Raw genomic sequence first — 12,885 nt, forward strand, 5'->3', positions numbered from 1 at the left:
AAATCGATGTGAAGCGTTGTTGAGAGTTTGAGGTGATGTAACAAAGGCCATGAGACGTCATTATATCTTATCTGTAAATTTCGTTTTGTTGTTTTGAGGGATGAAAAACCATGCAACCCTACTCCGAGACCAATTTGCTCAAACATGTGGGGGGGGGGGATAGTATTTCTCAACTTCAGTTGACGACAGAAATCGGACCCAAACCTCTTCAACATTAGCGTGGACATCGTATAAGCCCTCGCCCGTAACACAGTGGTTATAATCATTGGCCTCTTTACATTTGGTGGAAAAGGCTAGAATTCAAATCTCGTTAATGACGCGAGAAACTTTAATGGGCTTTTTTCTTTTTTAAGTCCCATTCGAAGATAAGTTTTCTCCGGAAGCTCGGATTTTTCATCCAGCAAAGCAACCATAGAAAGCACGCAACTTAAGAACGTAATACACATGGGGGAAAAAATTGTTCTCCGGTTGTTCTCTCAAATATGGAGGTGTTTTGTACACAGTTTATAGTAAATAATAATATATGTTTACTAGTGGAGTAGAGTAATTGTGTTGACATCGTCAGCACAAGTAACGATATGAAGTCTGCTGGTACTGAATGGGACCAAGACAGCGATGAACAGAACCGGCGAGAGGACGTCCGCCTCACGCGGGACATAAGTGCTGATGCTCCTTGCTTTTGTAGAACTGTGCGTTCTCAGGATAACAGTTCTATCCTTGAGGATTTCTTGGAGGAACAAGAGAAGTTGTTGTTATTGGGTTTTAGGGGCATCGGCGACTAAGGCCATGTTGCTCCGTGTATATTGTCTCTAAATTGCGTGTGTTCTAAGATCGAATTTCTATTTGCTGGACGAAAATCCGAGTTTCTAGGAGAAAAACCATGCTATCCTTGCCTGAGACAGACTAACTCAGCCACGTTGTGAAAAAGACCCATAAAAAAGACCCTCCCGTTATCGATGGCATGGAGAGGGCAGCGATTCTACCTACTGTACTAGCCACGAGCAGCCAGAGAAGATGGCCACGAATTTAAAAACGTTATTCAAGGAGCTGCATTAATGAAGTAATGTTAATAGCATTAAATACGGCCTGAAGATAGATCGACGTATGAGATGACCGATTCCGATTTCTTTTCGAAGATGGGAAGTCGACATAGTGAGGTTAACTTCCCATGGGTCGGTGGCCTAGTAATCGATAGAGCCTGATTCTACAGAATGAGTTTTTGTCAGCACTGGGAGAAGTGCTTTCTCCAATAATTTGAGAAAGAATGAGCTGGAGGAGATGGGTATAAAAGCTGTGGGTTGAGAGTCTGCACAATTCTTTGGAAGTGAGTAGACGGCGAAGTGTGACAAGAAGTGATCTGCAATACAAATTTCAGACGTGAAGGAAAGTGATGATGAAGAATGCGCTTAGAGATTTCAGCAGAAATTGAGGGACCCCTTCTGCCCCGGTAGTGTCTTTTAGTGGGAAGTGTTCACAATCTCGATTAGCTGTTCTGTTATCTTGATTGTGTCAATAGCCCGATGGGAGAAGAGACGGAAGGATGTCCGGTTGGCCTGATTGGAGAACTTACAAATGTGATACAACCACGCATCCAGTATTCCAGGAGGGGAATGCCAGAGGTATATTAAACTCTGGCAGTGAGCTAAATGATTTTGTAATAACTGAGAGCAAAGTGAAGCAGAAATTGTTGAAAATAAACACAAGAAAGGCATCTGGGGCGGATGGAATCTATCCAGTTATATAAAAATTACAAATCACAAACATTGAAATTTGCGTTTCTCAAAATTTACTGTTTCAAATTTTATTTTTACAAAGATTCCATACACACCTATAACAGCGTATGATTTAAAAAAGTGTGAATTTATATATAAAATAATTCTCATGAATTATTTTATAAAATAAATAAAATAATAATAATTCATATAAAACAAAATATTCAAACGTTCGACAATCCCTTTCTCATAGGTGAACTCGCGAGATCCAGGTCTTCTGGTATTTGCATCCCTGGTTCACGTTTCCTTCACGAAGGATAACCAACCTACCTCGTTCATTTCATCCAATCTCTTCAGTGCCTTATACGCATCAAACAATCATCAATATCATTTATTAAAATTAGAAATAGAAGGAGACCCAACACTGATTTCTGCTTGTTACGTTGGTTATTTATTAACCCAGCTCGTAAATGTAGACATACCTGTACATACAACTAGCACGTTACGTGTTCGTATCTACGTTATGCCACAAAATATGATATAAATCCGCTTGATATAACATGCAAATCCCCAAGTATAAACAGAAAACTGTTTTTCAAATTATGTATTTATTATTTTTATATAAATGTGCCTTTAAATTATAATGTAAATTATTTGTATTTTTTCAAAAATTCGAATAATAATACTTTATTATTATTAAAATATTTTTCATTAAAATCATCCCCCATTCAACTGGGAGAGCAGAGGATGTCCTTATCAAAATTTCACAACTTCTAATTGTGTGAAATTGAGACACTTCAAGAATTAGACGCTTAAGTTAATATTTAAAAATTAATATTTACAGCTGATTAACATAGCTACTTTACCAAAAGTAGCTGGATACCATTTTTAGAATAATACGATTTTTAATGAACAAATTAATGAGGTGTAGCCCGTTACTGGCTCCAATGTGAGCATCGGCAGTGAGACAATTCCAGTCTGTTACCAGCAACGGGCAATAAGAATCTGTATCCATACCTCCTTCACTGCGATCGCCAGTTCAGCTGTTGAAGAGGAGCGTATTGGCTGCGACACTGATTCATTCCAAAAGGTGTTCAACAAGATTCATATCTGGACTGAGCTGGTGGTCAATCAAGTTTTTCGACTTCGTTTTCTTCAGATCAGGCTTTAACACTATTCGCTGTAAGGGACACTAAAAAAACTATTATTTTAAGGCCACCCGAATAATGAAATTCATCTGCCGTGTTGTGTCTTATGTCTGTTAATTGCGTGTGTTTTATGGTCGATTTGTCTGTTTGCTGGACGAAAAACCCTAGTTTCTTGGGGGGGGGGGTGGAACCTTGCTATCTACGCCTGAGACCGACTAACTCAGCCACGGAGTGAAAAAAGCCCATTAAAGTTCCTCACGTCATCGACGGGATTCGAACCCGGGCCTTTTCCACCCAGTGTGGGGAGGACGGTGACGATACCACTGTGCAGACCGCTGTAAGGGACAGACCATTAATGTGCTAGAACATGGAGGACACATTCCAACAGGGCTGAGTACCACGCATTTGTCCAACAAGTCGCTATAAGACTCGCCACTGATTTGTTTTTGACACTACTACTAGCGTTCGAGTCAGCACTACGAGAAGTACCCCATACACCATTACTCTGCCTCCTCGGTCTTCACTGTATAGATCTTCCAGGTATTCTTCCCATTCACACTCGACTATCTGATCTATGTAGGACAAAAGATTAGTCACATGGTTTTAGGTCTCAACTGTGAGATACTATCCAAAAGTAGAGAACATTTAGAAACGAAAATTTGTTTAAGCAACCTAATTTTATATAATTTTCTTTTTCTAAGTTTTCCCACTGGGACTTTACCACACTGAGTCGAACTATTCTTCTTGATGGAAAGAATACAAAAATCACAAGAGATACTCTCAAGTATCTTTCGTCATTTTTGTTGAATCTTCAAGACATCATTAAATCTTTTTCTTTTAAATTTCGCTTTGGAAATGAGAAATTGTAGGAATTGCGATAGAGGGGGCGCCACAGTCATCTAATTCACGACAGAAAAGTTTGTACGCGCCGTATGAGTCATCTTTCTATTTTGAAAACAACCTAAATGTGCTTTTGATAAATTATACTTGTCCAAAGGTTGTTCACAGCGTGCCATATGTTTCTAGAGCTGCTTTACCAAGTCTGAAACAAAACTAAATGCAAACTCACTTTAGTTTTTCAATTCTTCATTTCCCAGTTAGCTCAGTGGTTGCGATCACAGCCTTCCACATGTGAAAAAGGGGTTCGAATCTCATGTCGACAAGAGAACTTATTGGTTTTCCGCAACGCATTGAGCCTCGGGAAAGGGGTTGCATAATTACATCTCTCAAAAATTTGTCTTTTCAGTCCAGAAAAACAGGCGAAGCAACTGAAGGATTCATGCTATTGCGCAACATATAAACGTTCTCATAGTCTTAGTTCCTTTGGTGCTTAACATACACCGCCACTAAAACTTTTTTGGAGAATGACAACAGTGTTTGCCAAAGTATATTCCTATGGTTGGATGCTATGTCATGATAACGTGCACCTTGTTTTCTCGTGGAGTTCTTTGGCTTCTATCAATGCCAAATGTATACCACATCCACTATAGTTATTAGAAGATTCGTCTAACAACGCAACCAGTAATGTTCTACATTTTGCCGGAAATTCGGCTAGGAGGTGAGAGTACTTCCGCAGTAGGTCTCCTCGTTGTGTTTATCCCATACATGAAGCTATTTAGTGAAGTACATGATTTTTAAGAAATTAAAATTGAAAAACCAAATTGAATTTGCATTTAGTTTTGTTTCAGACTTGGTAAAGCAGCTCTAGAAACATATGGCACGTTGTGAACAACCTCTGGACAAGATAATTTATCAAAAGCACATTTAGGTTGTTTTCAAAATAGAAGGATGACTCATACGGCGCGTACAAACTTTTCTGTCGTGAATTAGATGATTGTGGCGCCCCCTCTATCGCAATCCCTACAATTTCTCATTTCCAAAGCGAAATTTAATGTCTTGAAGATTCAACAAAAATTACGAAAGATACTTGAGAGTATCTTTTTTGATTTTTGTATTCTTTCCATCAAGAAGAATAGTTCCACTCAGCGTGGTAAAGTCTCAGTGGGAAAACTTCGAAAAAGAAAATGATATAAAATTAGGTTGATTAAACAAATTTTCGTTTCTAAATGTTCTCTACTTCTCGATTGTATCTCACAGTTCAGACCTAAAACCATGTGACTAATCTTTTACCCTACACAAAGTAAATAAATAAGAGGAGGGCGTAATTTTGACTTTTCGGAAGCAGTGATAAAAGTAGGAGAGGTCATTTTTGGACATGTCAGAGAATGGTTTTCAAAGTTTTTTTTTTGTAGAATGGCAACAATGCAACAATAAATAAATGCCCACATAGGAATATTAGATGTTACTGAAACAGAATGTAATGGAAAATAGCATTACTATTTCAAAACTGATCATACAATTTTGAATCCATTCAGCTCAACTACAAACTCACCAAACTAACTTTCTTCTTCATTTATCCCTGTTCTTTGAAACTCAATTCCTTTGAATCCTGAAAATTAGAATGCAGAGAAATTCAAGTCCAACAAGTATTTTTGATTTTCAACCCTAAACTCACACGGTACTAGAGCACTACAGATTCCAATAACCTTTCGCATTTGGAATTACCATAAAAATTGGATGTACATTATGGTAATTAAATTATTTAATAAAATTTTCAATTTCTTTATTGAATAGCCCTCGTGCGTATATAAATTTTATTTGATATTTGCGTGTGTAGAAAAGAAAGAACATTCATTTTTTGTGAAACCACTAAGAAAACTTATTATTAAGTTGCTTTCATTGATAAAGTAGTAATCATTACTTATTTGCTATTTCTTTTCGAATTTAATAGGTCAAAGTTTGGGATATGGTTTCGTCAACTACATAAGAGCGGAAGATGCAGAGAAGGCCATAAACACACTCAACGGCCTAAGATTACAGAACAAGACAATTAAGGTGAGTAACTTTAGGCCACCACTGAACTTTGTTCTCTAAGCCATTTATTGCTAGCATCGTACCTTCTAGCACCCCAAGGAATTAGAGCTAGTTTATTCATACTTCACTCGGCTATTTATCAACTAAGACGAACAGTAATTAAACCGCGTCTCTTTGGCGTTCATTACACGGCTCACTTCGTTCTCGTGTTTCATTAATTCCGTAGCGTTCCAGAGGGTACCGATTGAAGAAGAAATGTGGGAAGTAAGACGATTTCAATTCATGCCGGCTTGCTGAAGAAATTTTAAAACTGCAATACACACTCGAAAAATTAAAAAGCGCAAACATCCAGCAGCTTTCGGCGTCCATTAAAGTGCCTAGGAATAAATTTTAATTCCACGAATATTTTTCCCTCCTCTGTCACATAGTAAATTGAAATCGCAAGGTCTTCCCCGGAGTATATTAACTGGAAGGGAAATTATCTTCTACCCTTAAAATACGTTGTGCTACCCTATACGGAACAAATATATGAAAGTCTTTACAATAACATCCATGCAGGACAGAGAAGTGATTGGTGTTACTCATACTGTTTGAAGAAGGCAGGAGTTCTATTCGTATGGCCGGCCGAAAATAAGAAATAAATCTCACCGGGGCCGTTGGGACTTTATAGGCTATTTTATTTTTTTTTCGCACCATGGATGAGTTAGGTCTTGGGCATGGGTTGCATGATGTTTTCTCACTGATACCTCGAATTTTCATCCGGCAGAAAAGCTAAACTGATTACAGATGCGAGGGATTCAGACACAATGGGGACCTCATGGCTTTTGTGCCTCCGTGCAGATTTTAAATAACCCATTCTCGAATACAATAAAACAAAATCGGTTAGCAGGAAACTAGACAGAATTAGGAATGTCAGAAGCTGTTGTTGCGATGGAGTTTTACTACACATAGGCTGCCAGGGCCATATTGCGTCTTTCAAATGGTCAGCACGAAATACTAACTTTATTGTAAATAGGTGTTATATTTTATGATATATACCTATACAATTTAGGAAGGTAAACTGTTCTGTTTTATTAGGATCATCTCCGAGAATCTGCATTAATGATAATGATGACTGTGCATTAGCAAATGATTTAAAAGGTGTTTGAAAAGATATTTAGAAACCGAGGACAGTCTACTAATAAATGACGAACAGTCAGTTGTACATGACATGATGAGCATTGGGGAGAGCTGTCATTATTCATTAATAAATACAGGTGAGTGAGGTGCGTATGCCCAATCCTTAGCCTCCCTAAAATTATTTCTTCTCGGCTGTTTTTTCGGAAGCTGGAGAGCCACAGCTTTGGTTCTGGTTTTATTTGGCAGAGTTTGCTTCCTGGATAACCTTTCGAAATTAGTGACCAGCTATTATAACATGTTTTACGGATAACGTGTTTGTAATCCGTACATGGAACTTGACTGGGACGATATCCACTGCGAAATAGTTTCTGGTTGTTTGGCTGCAAGATCTGCTCTTTCATTGCCAGCTATTCCAGAATGTCCTGCGATCCAGCAGAATGTCACAGTTTGGTTCGACTCATTACAAGCAAGTAACTTGCAATGTATTTGTTTTATTATAGAGTGAGAGGAGTTGTTACCACTAATTACAGCAGTGACAGAACTGAGTGAGTCGATGTATATTAGAGCAGGAGTAATTAAAAGTTCAGTAATCCGATCAAGAGCTAAATTAATAGCATAAAGCTCAGCAGTGAAGATACTGCATTCTATTGGTAATGAAACAGAAATGGTGAATGGAGGGAAGGTTGACGTAGCATCTACTTGGGTTTCAGTTTTTGATCCATCTGTATAGATTTTACCGGCCTCTGAGTTAGAAGAGTGAGTTTCATGTAACTGTGCAATATTGGATGGGGACAAGGTGTTCTTCCCCCACCGTTGAAAATAATCGTCGTAAATTACAGGAATATTTGTCCAAGGTGGATCAGGAGGTGTCAAGTCCTGAAATATATTGTTAATTTCTATATTCCATGTTTGAGTCAGTTCTTTAAGTCTAAGTGGAACAGGTCGATTTTCATTTGGTTTACTATTGTAAAATGACTCCCATTCAGTATTATATAGACATCTCCAATTAGGATGAGAGGGAAGAGTGCGGATTTTTGCGGCATACTTCAAAAGCAATGTTTTCCTCCGAAGATGTAAGGGAGATTCATGAGCTTCGATGTAAAGGCTCTGAACTGGGGAGGTTCTGAAAACCCCTAGAGAAACTCTCAGAGCACTGTGCTGGATCGTGTTCAATCGTTCTAAAGTAGTTTTTCTAGCAGTCATACATTTGAGAGCCATAGTCTAAGTGGGACCTGATGAGAGCTCGATAAAGATGGATCAAGGTATGTCGATTAGTTCAGTAATCCGATCATGGCATAGATGACACACACCGGAGGATATTCAATTTTTTCAAGCAGATGGTCCGAAGGTAGGTAACTGTGCTTGAAAGTTTAGTTCCTATCTAGCATCAGGCCAAGAAAACTCCCAGTGTGAGCAAGGGGTATTGGCATGTTATTGATCTTTAGCTCCGGATCAGGATGAAGTGGCCGTAATTTGTAGAAGTAGTGATGGATTTCTGCTCGGCAGGACGATATCCATTGCGTAAGGTCCAGGCTTTTGTTCTGGTTAGAGCAATTTGCAACTGTCTTTCGATAGTATTCATACTTTGTGACTGGCAGGATATAGACATGTATATTTGAATGGTTTTGAAAGATTTCCAATATGTTCTTGACCCGAATCGCAAATAGGGTAGCACTCAGTATTGAACCCTGCGGGACACCCTCCTCCTGAATGCGAGCTGCTGACAGCTTGTTTCGATATCGCACTTGAAACGTGCGTGATTTTAAAAAGTTACGAATTATTTCAGGAAGTTCGCCTCTCAGCCCGAACTGATGCATATCTTTAATAATGCCATGACGCCAAGTGGTATCGAATGCTTTGTGAATATCGAAGGTTGACCATCACTAGATGCTGTTTCATGACAAGCATTTCGTATGTTGCATTCAATTTTTACAAGTAAATCTAGAATAAATCTGTTTTTACGGAAGCCATATTGATCAGAAAGAAAGAAGATTCTGGGAATCTAGAAACCAGGTGAGCCTCTTCTGCACCATCCTTTCAAATATTTTGCCCAAACAGTTTGTTAATGATATCGGTCTGTAATTCTGGACTAGAGTGGGATCGTTGCCTGGTTTTGGTACAGCACAGATACAGGAATTCCGCCATGACAGAGGACATGTATTTTCTGAAAAGATACGGTTATAGAATAGTAATAATATACCAAGATCGACTTTACATAGATGTTTCAGCATATTGTGGTGAATGCCTTCTGGTCCTGCTGCACTATTTGATGATTTGCTTAAGCATTCCTTGAGTTCAACTAGAGTAAAACGCTGGTTATAAGGAAGTGGGAGTCTAGTTTGAAAATTAAATTTTTGACGTTCTTGATTAGTTTTAATGCGTTGAAAGGAGGTCACATAAGAGGATGAAGTGGGAATATTATAAAAAGACTCTGCTAACGCATTTTCAATATCAGTAGAGGAAGATAGGTCCTGCCCATTCCATTGCATTATTGGAGATTGCGGCGGTAGAAATTTCCCATTGTTAGCTTGTATTTTTTTTCCACATAATTCGAGTGTCAGTATTTTTGTTAATGGATGAAGCGAAGTTAATCCAGGATTCATGTTTTGCTTCTTTTTTTTCTAATTTGTTTTAGCTCCGAGTTTTTGGAAACAATTAGATTGGCGGTAGTTGGGAATGGTTCCAAGCTCGGTTTTTATCACGTTTTGCTTTGGAGTATTCTTTATTCCACCAATGATTTTGGTGTACACGCTTGCGCTGGTTGGATTTTGGAATAGAAATTTCTACTGCAGACAATATATGGCTGGTAATGTGGTCAGTTACGTCATCAAGATTGTGTTGTTGTACCTATTCCTTTTCAAGTATGACACAAGTGGAATAGGTTTTCCAGTCTGCTTTGTGGAATTTCCAAGAAGTACGGCCTTTAGGGTATGACACGACCTGTATTTGAATTGAGTTGATGATGTGAAAATGGTCACTGTGGAATGGATCATTCAGCACTGACGATTCCATGCTTGGAAAAAGAGATGCTGAACAGATGGATAGGTAGTACCAGTAGGTAGCTGAACATGAGTTGGAGAGCCAGAATTTAACAGTCAGGTTATGATTATCCAAGAATGTCTCATTAATTGGCCTCTCCTATTCATGGTGGAAGATCCCCACAAAGGATGGTGAGCATTGAAATCACCACGTAAACAGACAGGCGGTGGAAGTTGTGTGATACGACTGTCAGGTTCAGTCTGGGAGCAAGAATAATTCGGTGATATATAAATGGATGCATGGGTAAACGATATTCCCATTGCTATCCAAACTGCTACTTCTAAGGAGGTTTTTAGTTGGAGATGTCTTGAGGGTATTGTAGTTTTCACATGTATAGCTACCCAACCACGAGCAGGAGAGTCAGAAACCCTGTCTTGTCTAAACATAGTACAATTTTTGAATTTGATAGAAGCGTGTGGCGATAAAAAGGTTTCCTGTAAGCACACACCTACTGCATTAGTTTGAATTAGTAAATCACTCAGGTCATCTATATTACTGCGTAATCCTCTACAGTTCCATTGTAGGAACTTATTCATTGGTTGGGGTCGATTGAGGAAGATTGATCTGCCTGTTTTTTCTGAGACGGTTTCTGTCTGCTTAGTTTTGTTTTTTTTATTTCTGGGAAAGATTGGACGTCCTGTATCCATGATATCATTAGCATGAAACTAGTACTGTGTCGTCATACCCTGATCGAACATCAGTTTTCATGTTTCTATTTCGTGGTTTCACTTTCTTCTGATTTTCAACAGTAGTTGATTTTGTTGTTTCGGACAAGGGTTGAGATAGCATCATTTGGGATACTGATTGGCGTATTACTGGTTTCGTTGACTGTAAGTTCCTCATTTCATGATAACACAATTTTGGCCCATGTGGCAAAGGAAATGCTCGTTTCTATGGAGACATATGTTTGAGTTGCAGCTGAGCGGCTGCTTCTGGTGACCGATGCGCATGATCGGCTAGGCATGATTAGTAGCACTTGCTTTCTTGCTCTAGGGTATGTGACTTTATGCTCCACTTTACATTTCTGGATTTTTTTGCCTGTTTTCCAAAGGTCACACGCTTTAGAAAATGTCGGATGGTTACCCCTACAGTTTGGACAAATAAGAGTGGAAGCTGTGCAGTGCAGTGTTCTTGAGAGTGCTTCCTGGAACCACAAGAACACACAGCATCCCCTCAGCATGCTGTCTGAGAATGGCCGTACTTCTGACACTTAAAATAGCGAATGGGGTTCTGAATATAAGGCCGAATCTTGCAGTTTAAGTAACCTGCTTTAACAGAAGATGGAAGAGTCGGAGTACTGAATGTCAAAATGATGGACCTAGTTGGTAGTAGGTTGCCGTCTTTTTTGGTCATTATTCTCCTTGCATGACACTTTGTTCACTAACTTCTTGTATTATTTCTTGTTCAGAGACAGTAAGTCCCATTCGCTGATAACGCAGTTAGAGGTGTTCATAGTGTTATGGGGCGTAACTGACACTGGAATACTGTTAAATGTTGTCAATTTTAACAGTTTTTTTCTAAATGGCTTGGAAGCTTCAATTGGGTCTCCAGATTGGAGACGCTTCACCATTTTACGGGATCCAACAACGGATTCTAAACATTTCTGTATTAGAAATGGCGAAAACTTGCCGACAGGTTGTGTGGATAGTGAATGCATTATTAGAAATGTATTAGTGAATGCATTATCAAAAATAATGGTAACAAAATTTTTGAATTCCTGAAAGATTTAAACAAGCGAAACCATTCGGCAATAGAGGAACCAACAAGACCTCCTTTGAGTGAAATACAAATCACCAAAGAGAGCGTAATGAAAGCAATCAACGATCTGCCCAATAAGGCCACTGTTGGACCAGACAAATTTCCAATGTTCATCCTTAAGATAAGTAGCCCATTTATAATAGATCTATTACTGCACATCTATCAGGAAATCATCAGGTCAGGAGCTTTCCCGCAAGCCTGGAAAAATTACATTGTAACCCCAATACCAAAGATTAAACACCCAAAATTGGCTAAGGATTACAGACCAATTTCTGTCAGCTGCACCCTACAGAAGGTATTCGAAAAAGCACTGCTTCCCACCATCAATCAACACTGCTTCAGCCATAGACCACCGCATTTGCACTCAGTTATTTCGGGTAGATCAACAATAACAAACTTACTGGAAACCCTTTTTCGCGTGCAGAGAGCACTAAATGAGAAGGAGCAAATTGATATTATTTTTTTGGATATCTCCGCAGCCTACGACAACGTCTCAATTCCAGCGCTCATTGCGATTTTAAAGAATTATTTTAATGTAAGAGGAAATTTGTTAACTATAATAACCAGCCTGCTAGAACATAGAAAACTTATTGTTAAGCACCAAAAGCTACAATCTTGCTTTACCATCTCGCGAGGAGTGCCACAAGGGGGAGTTCTTTCGGCTACTCTCTTCGCGGCCGCCCTGGAGCCGTTTCTTGCACGGTACTACAATTTTATAACATATGCTGACGATGTAAAATTCTTCATCACTTCCAAAGACCATGAATCAGCAGAAGGTATTTGTCAGATGGCAAATAGCACAATCAGAGAATTTGAGAGCTACCTGGATTGCATCGGGCTCCGTATTAATGCGCAGAAGTCTGCCCAAATGACCATAACTTGCAAGCAGAATAAAAATGACATCTCGATCTCTGTGAACGGGTCTAATGTGGTAAAAGTGCACTCTCACCTGGACCTGGGTCTTAAGTGGGATGACAGACTCACCTTTGCTCAACACTTCGCCCATATGAAGACAAAAATATTCGCCGCTTTATGGGCTACTAGACAGGAACTGGTAGGAATTAGGGATCCTCAGCTAGCGACCAAGTACATTTTAAGGTGTGTCCTGCCAATTGCAATGTATGCCTCGCAAATCTGGTCATCAGCTCCAGATTCACATTATAAGTCCGTCCTTGGGATCGAGTACTGGTTCTTGCGATGGCTTAACAGAATTGCTGGCCACCCTTTTACTATCT

The 12,885-nt window shown here is 39.1% G+C and overlaps 1 protein-coding gene across 4 annotated transcripts in view; it reads left to right on the forward strand.

The window, feature by feature from the left end:
* The window catches only part of fne (ELAV like RNA binding protein found in neurons), a 256,370-nt gene that overhangs the window by 158,927 nt on the left and 84,558 nt on the right, over positions 1–12,885 (forward strand). For all 4 annotated transcript variants that reach the window (XM_090372841.1, XM_090372838.1, XM_090372839.1 and 1 more), the window contains one exon: positions 5,652–5,755. In XM_090372841.1, coding sequence (XP_090228967.1) covers positions 5,652–5,755 — 104 coding nt within the window. The remainder of the gene's footprint in view (positions 1–5,651; positions 5,756–12,885) is intronic.

The sequence above is a fragment of the Mastigoproctus giganteus genome, chromosome 4 (genome assembly GCF_048544385.1).
Source record: "Mastigoproctus giganteus isolate SK-2022 chromosome 4, ASM4854438v1, whole genome shotgun sequence".
NCBI lineage: Eukaryota > Metazoa > Arthropoda > Arachnida > Uropygi > Thelyphonidae > Mastigoproctus > Mastigoproctus giganteus.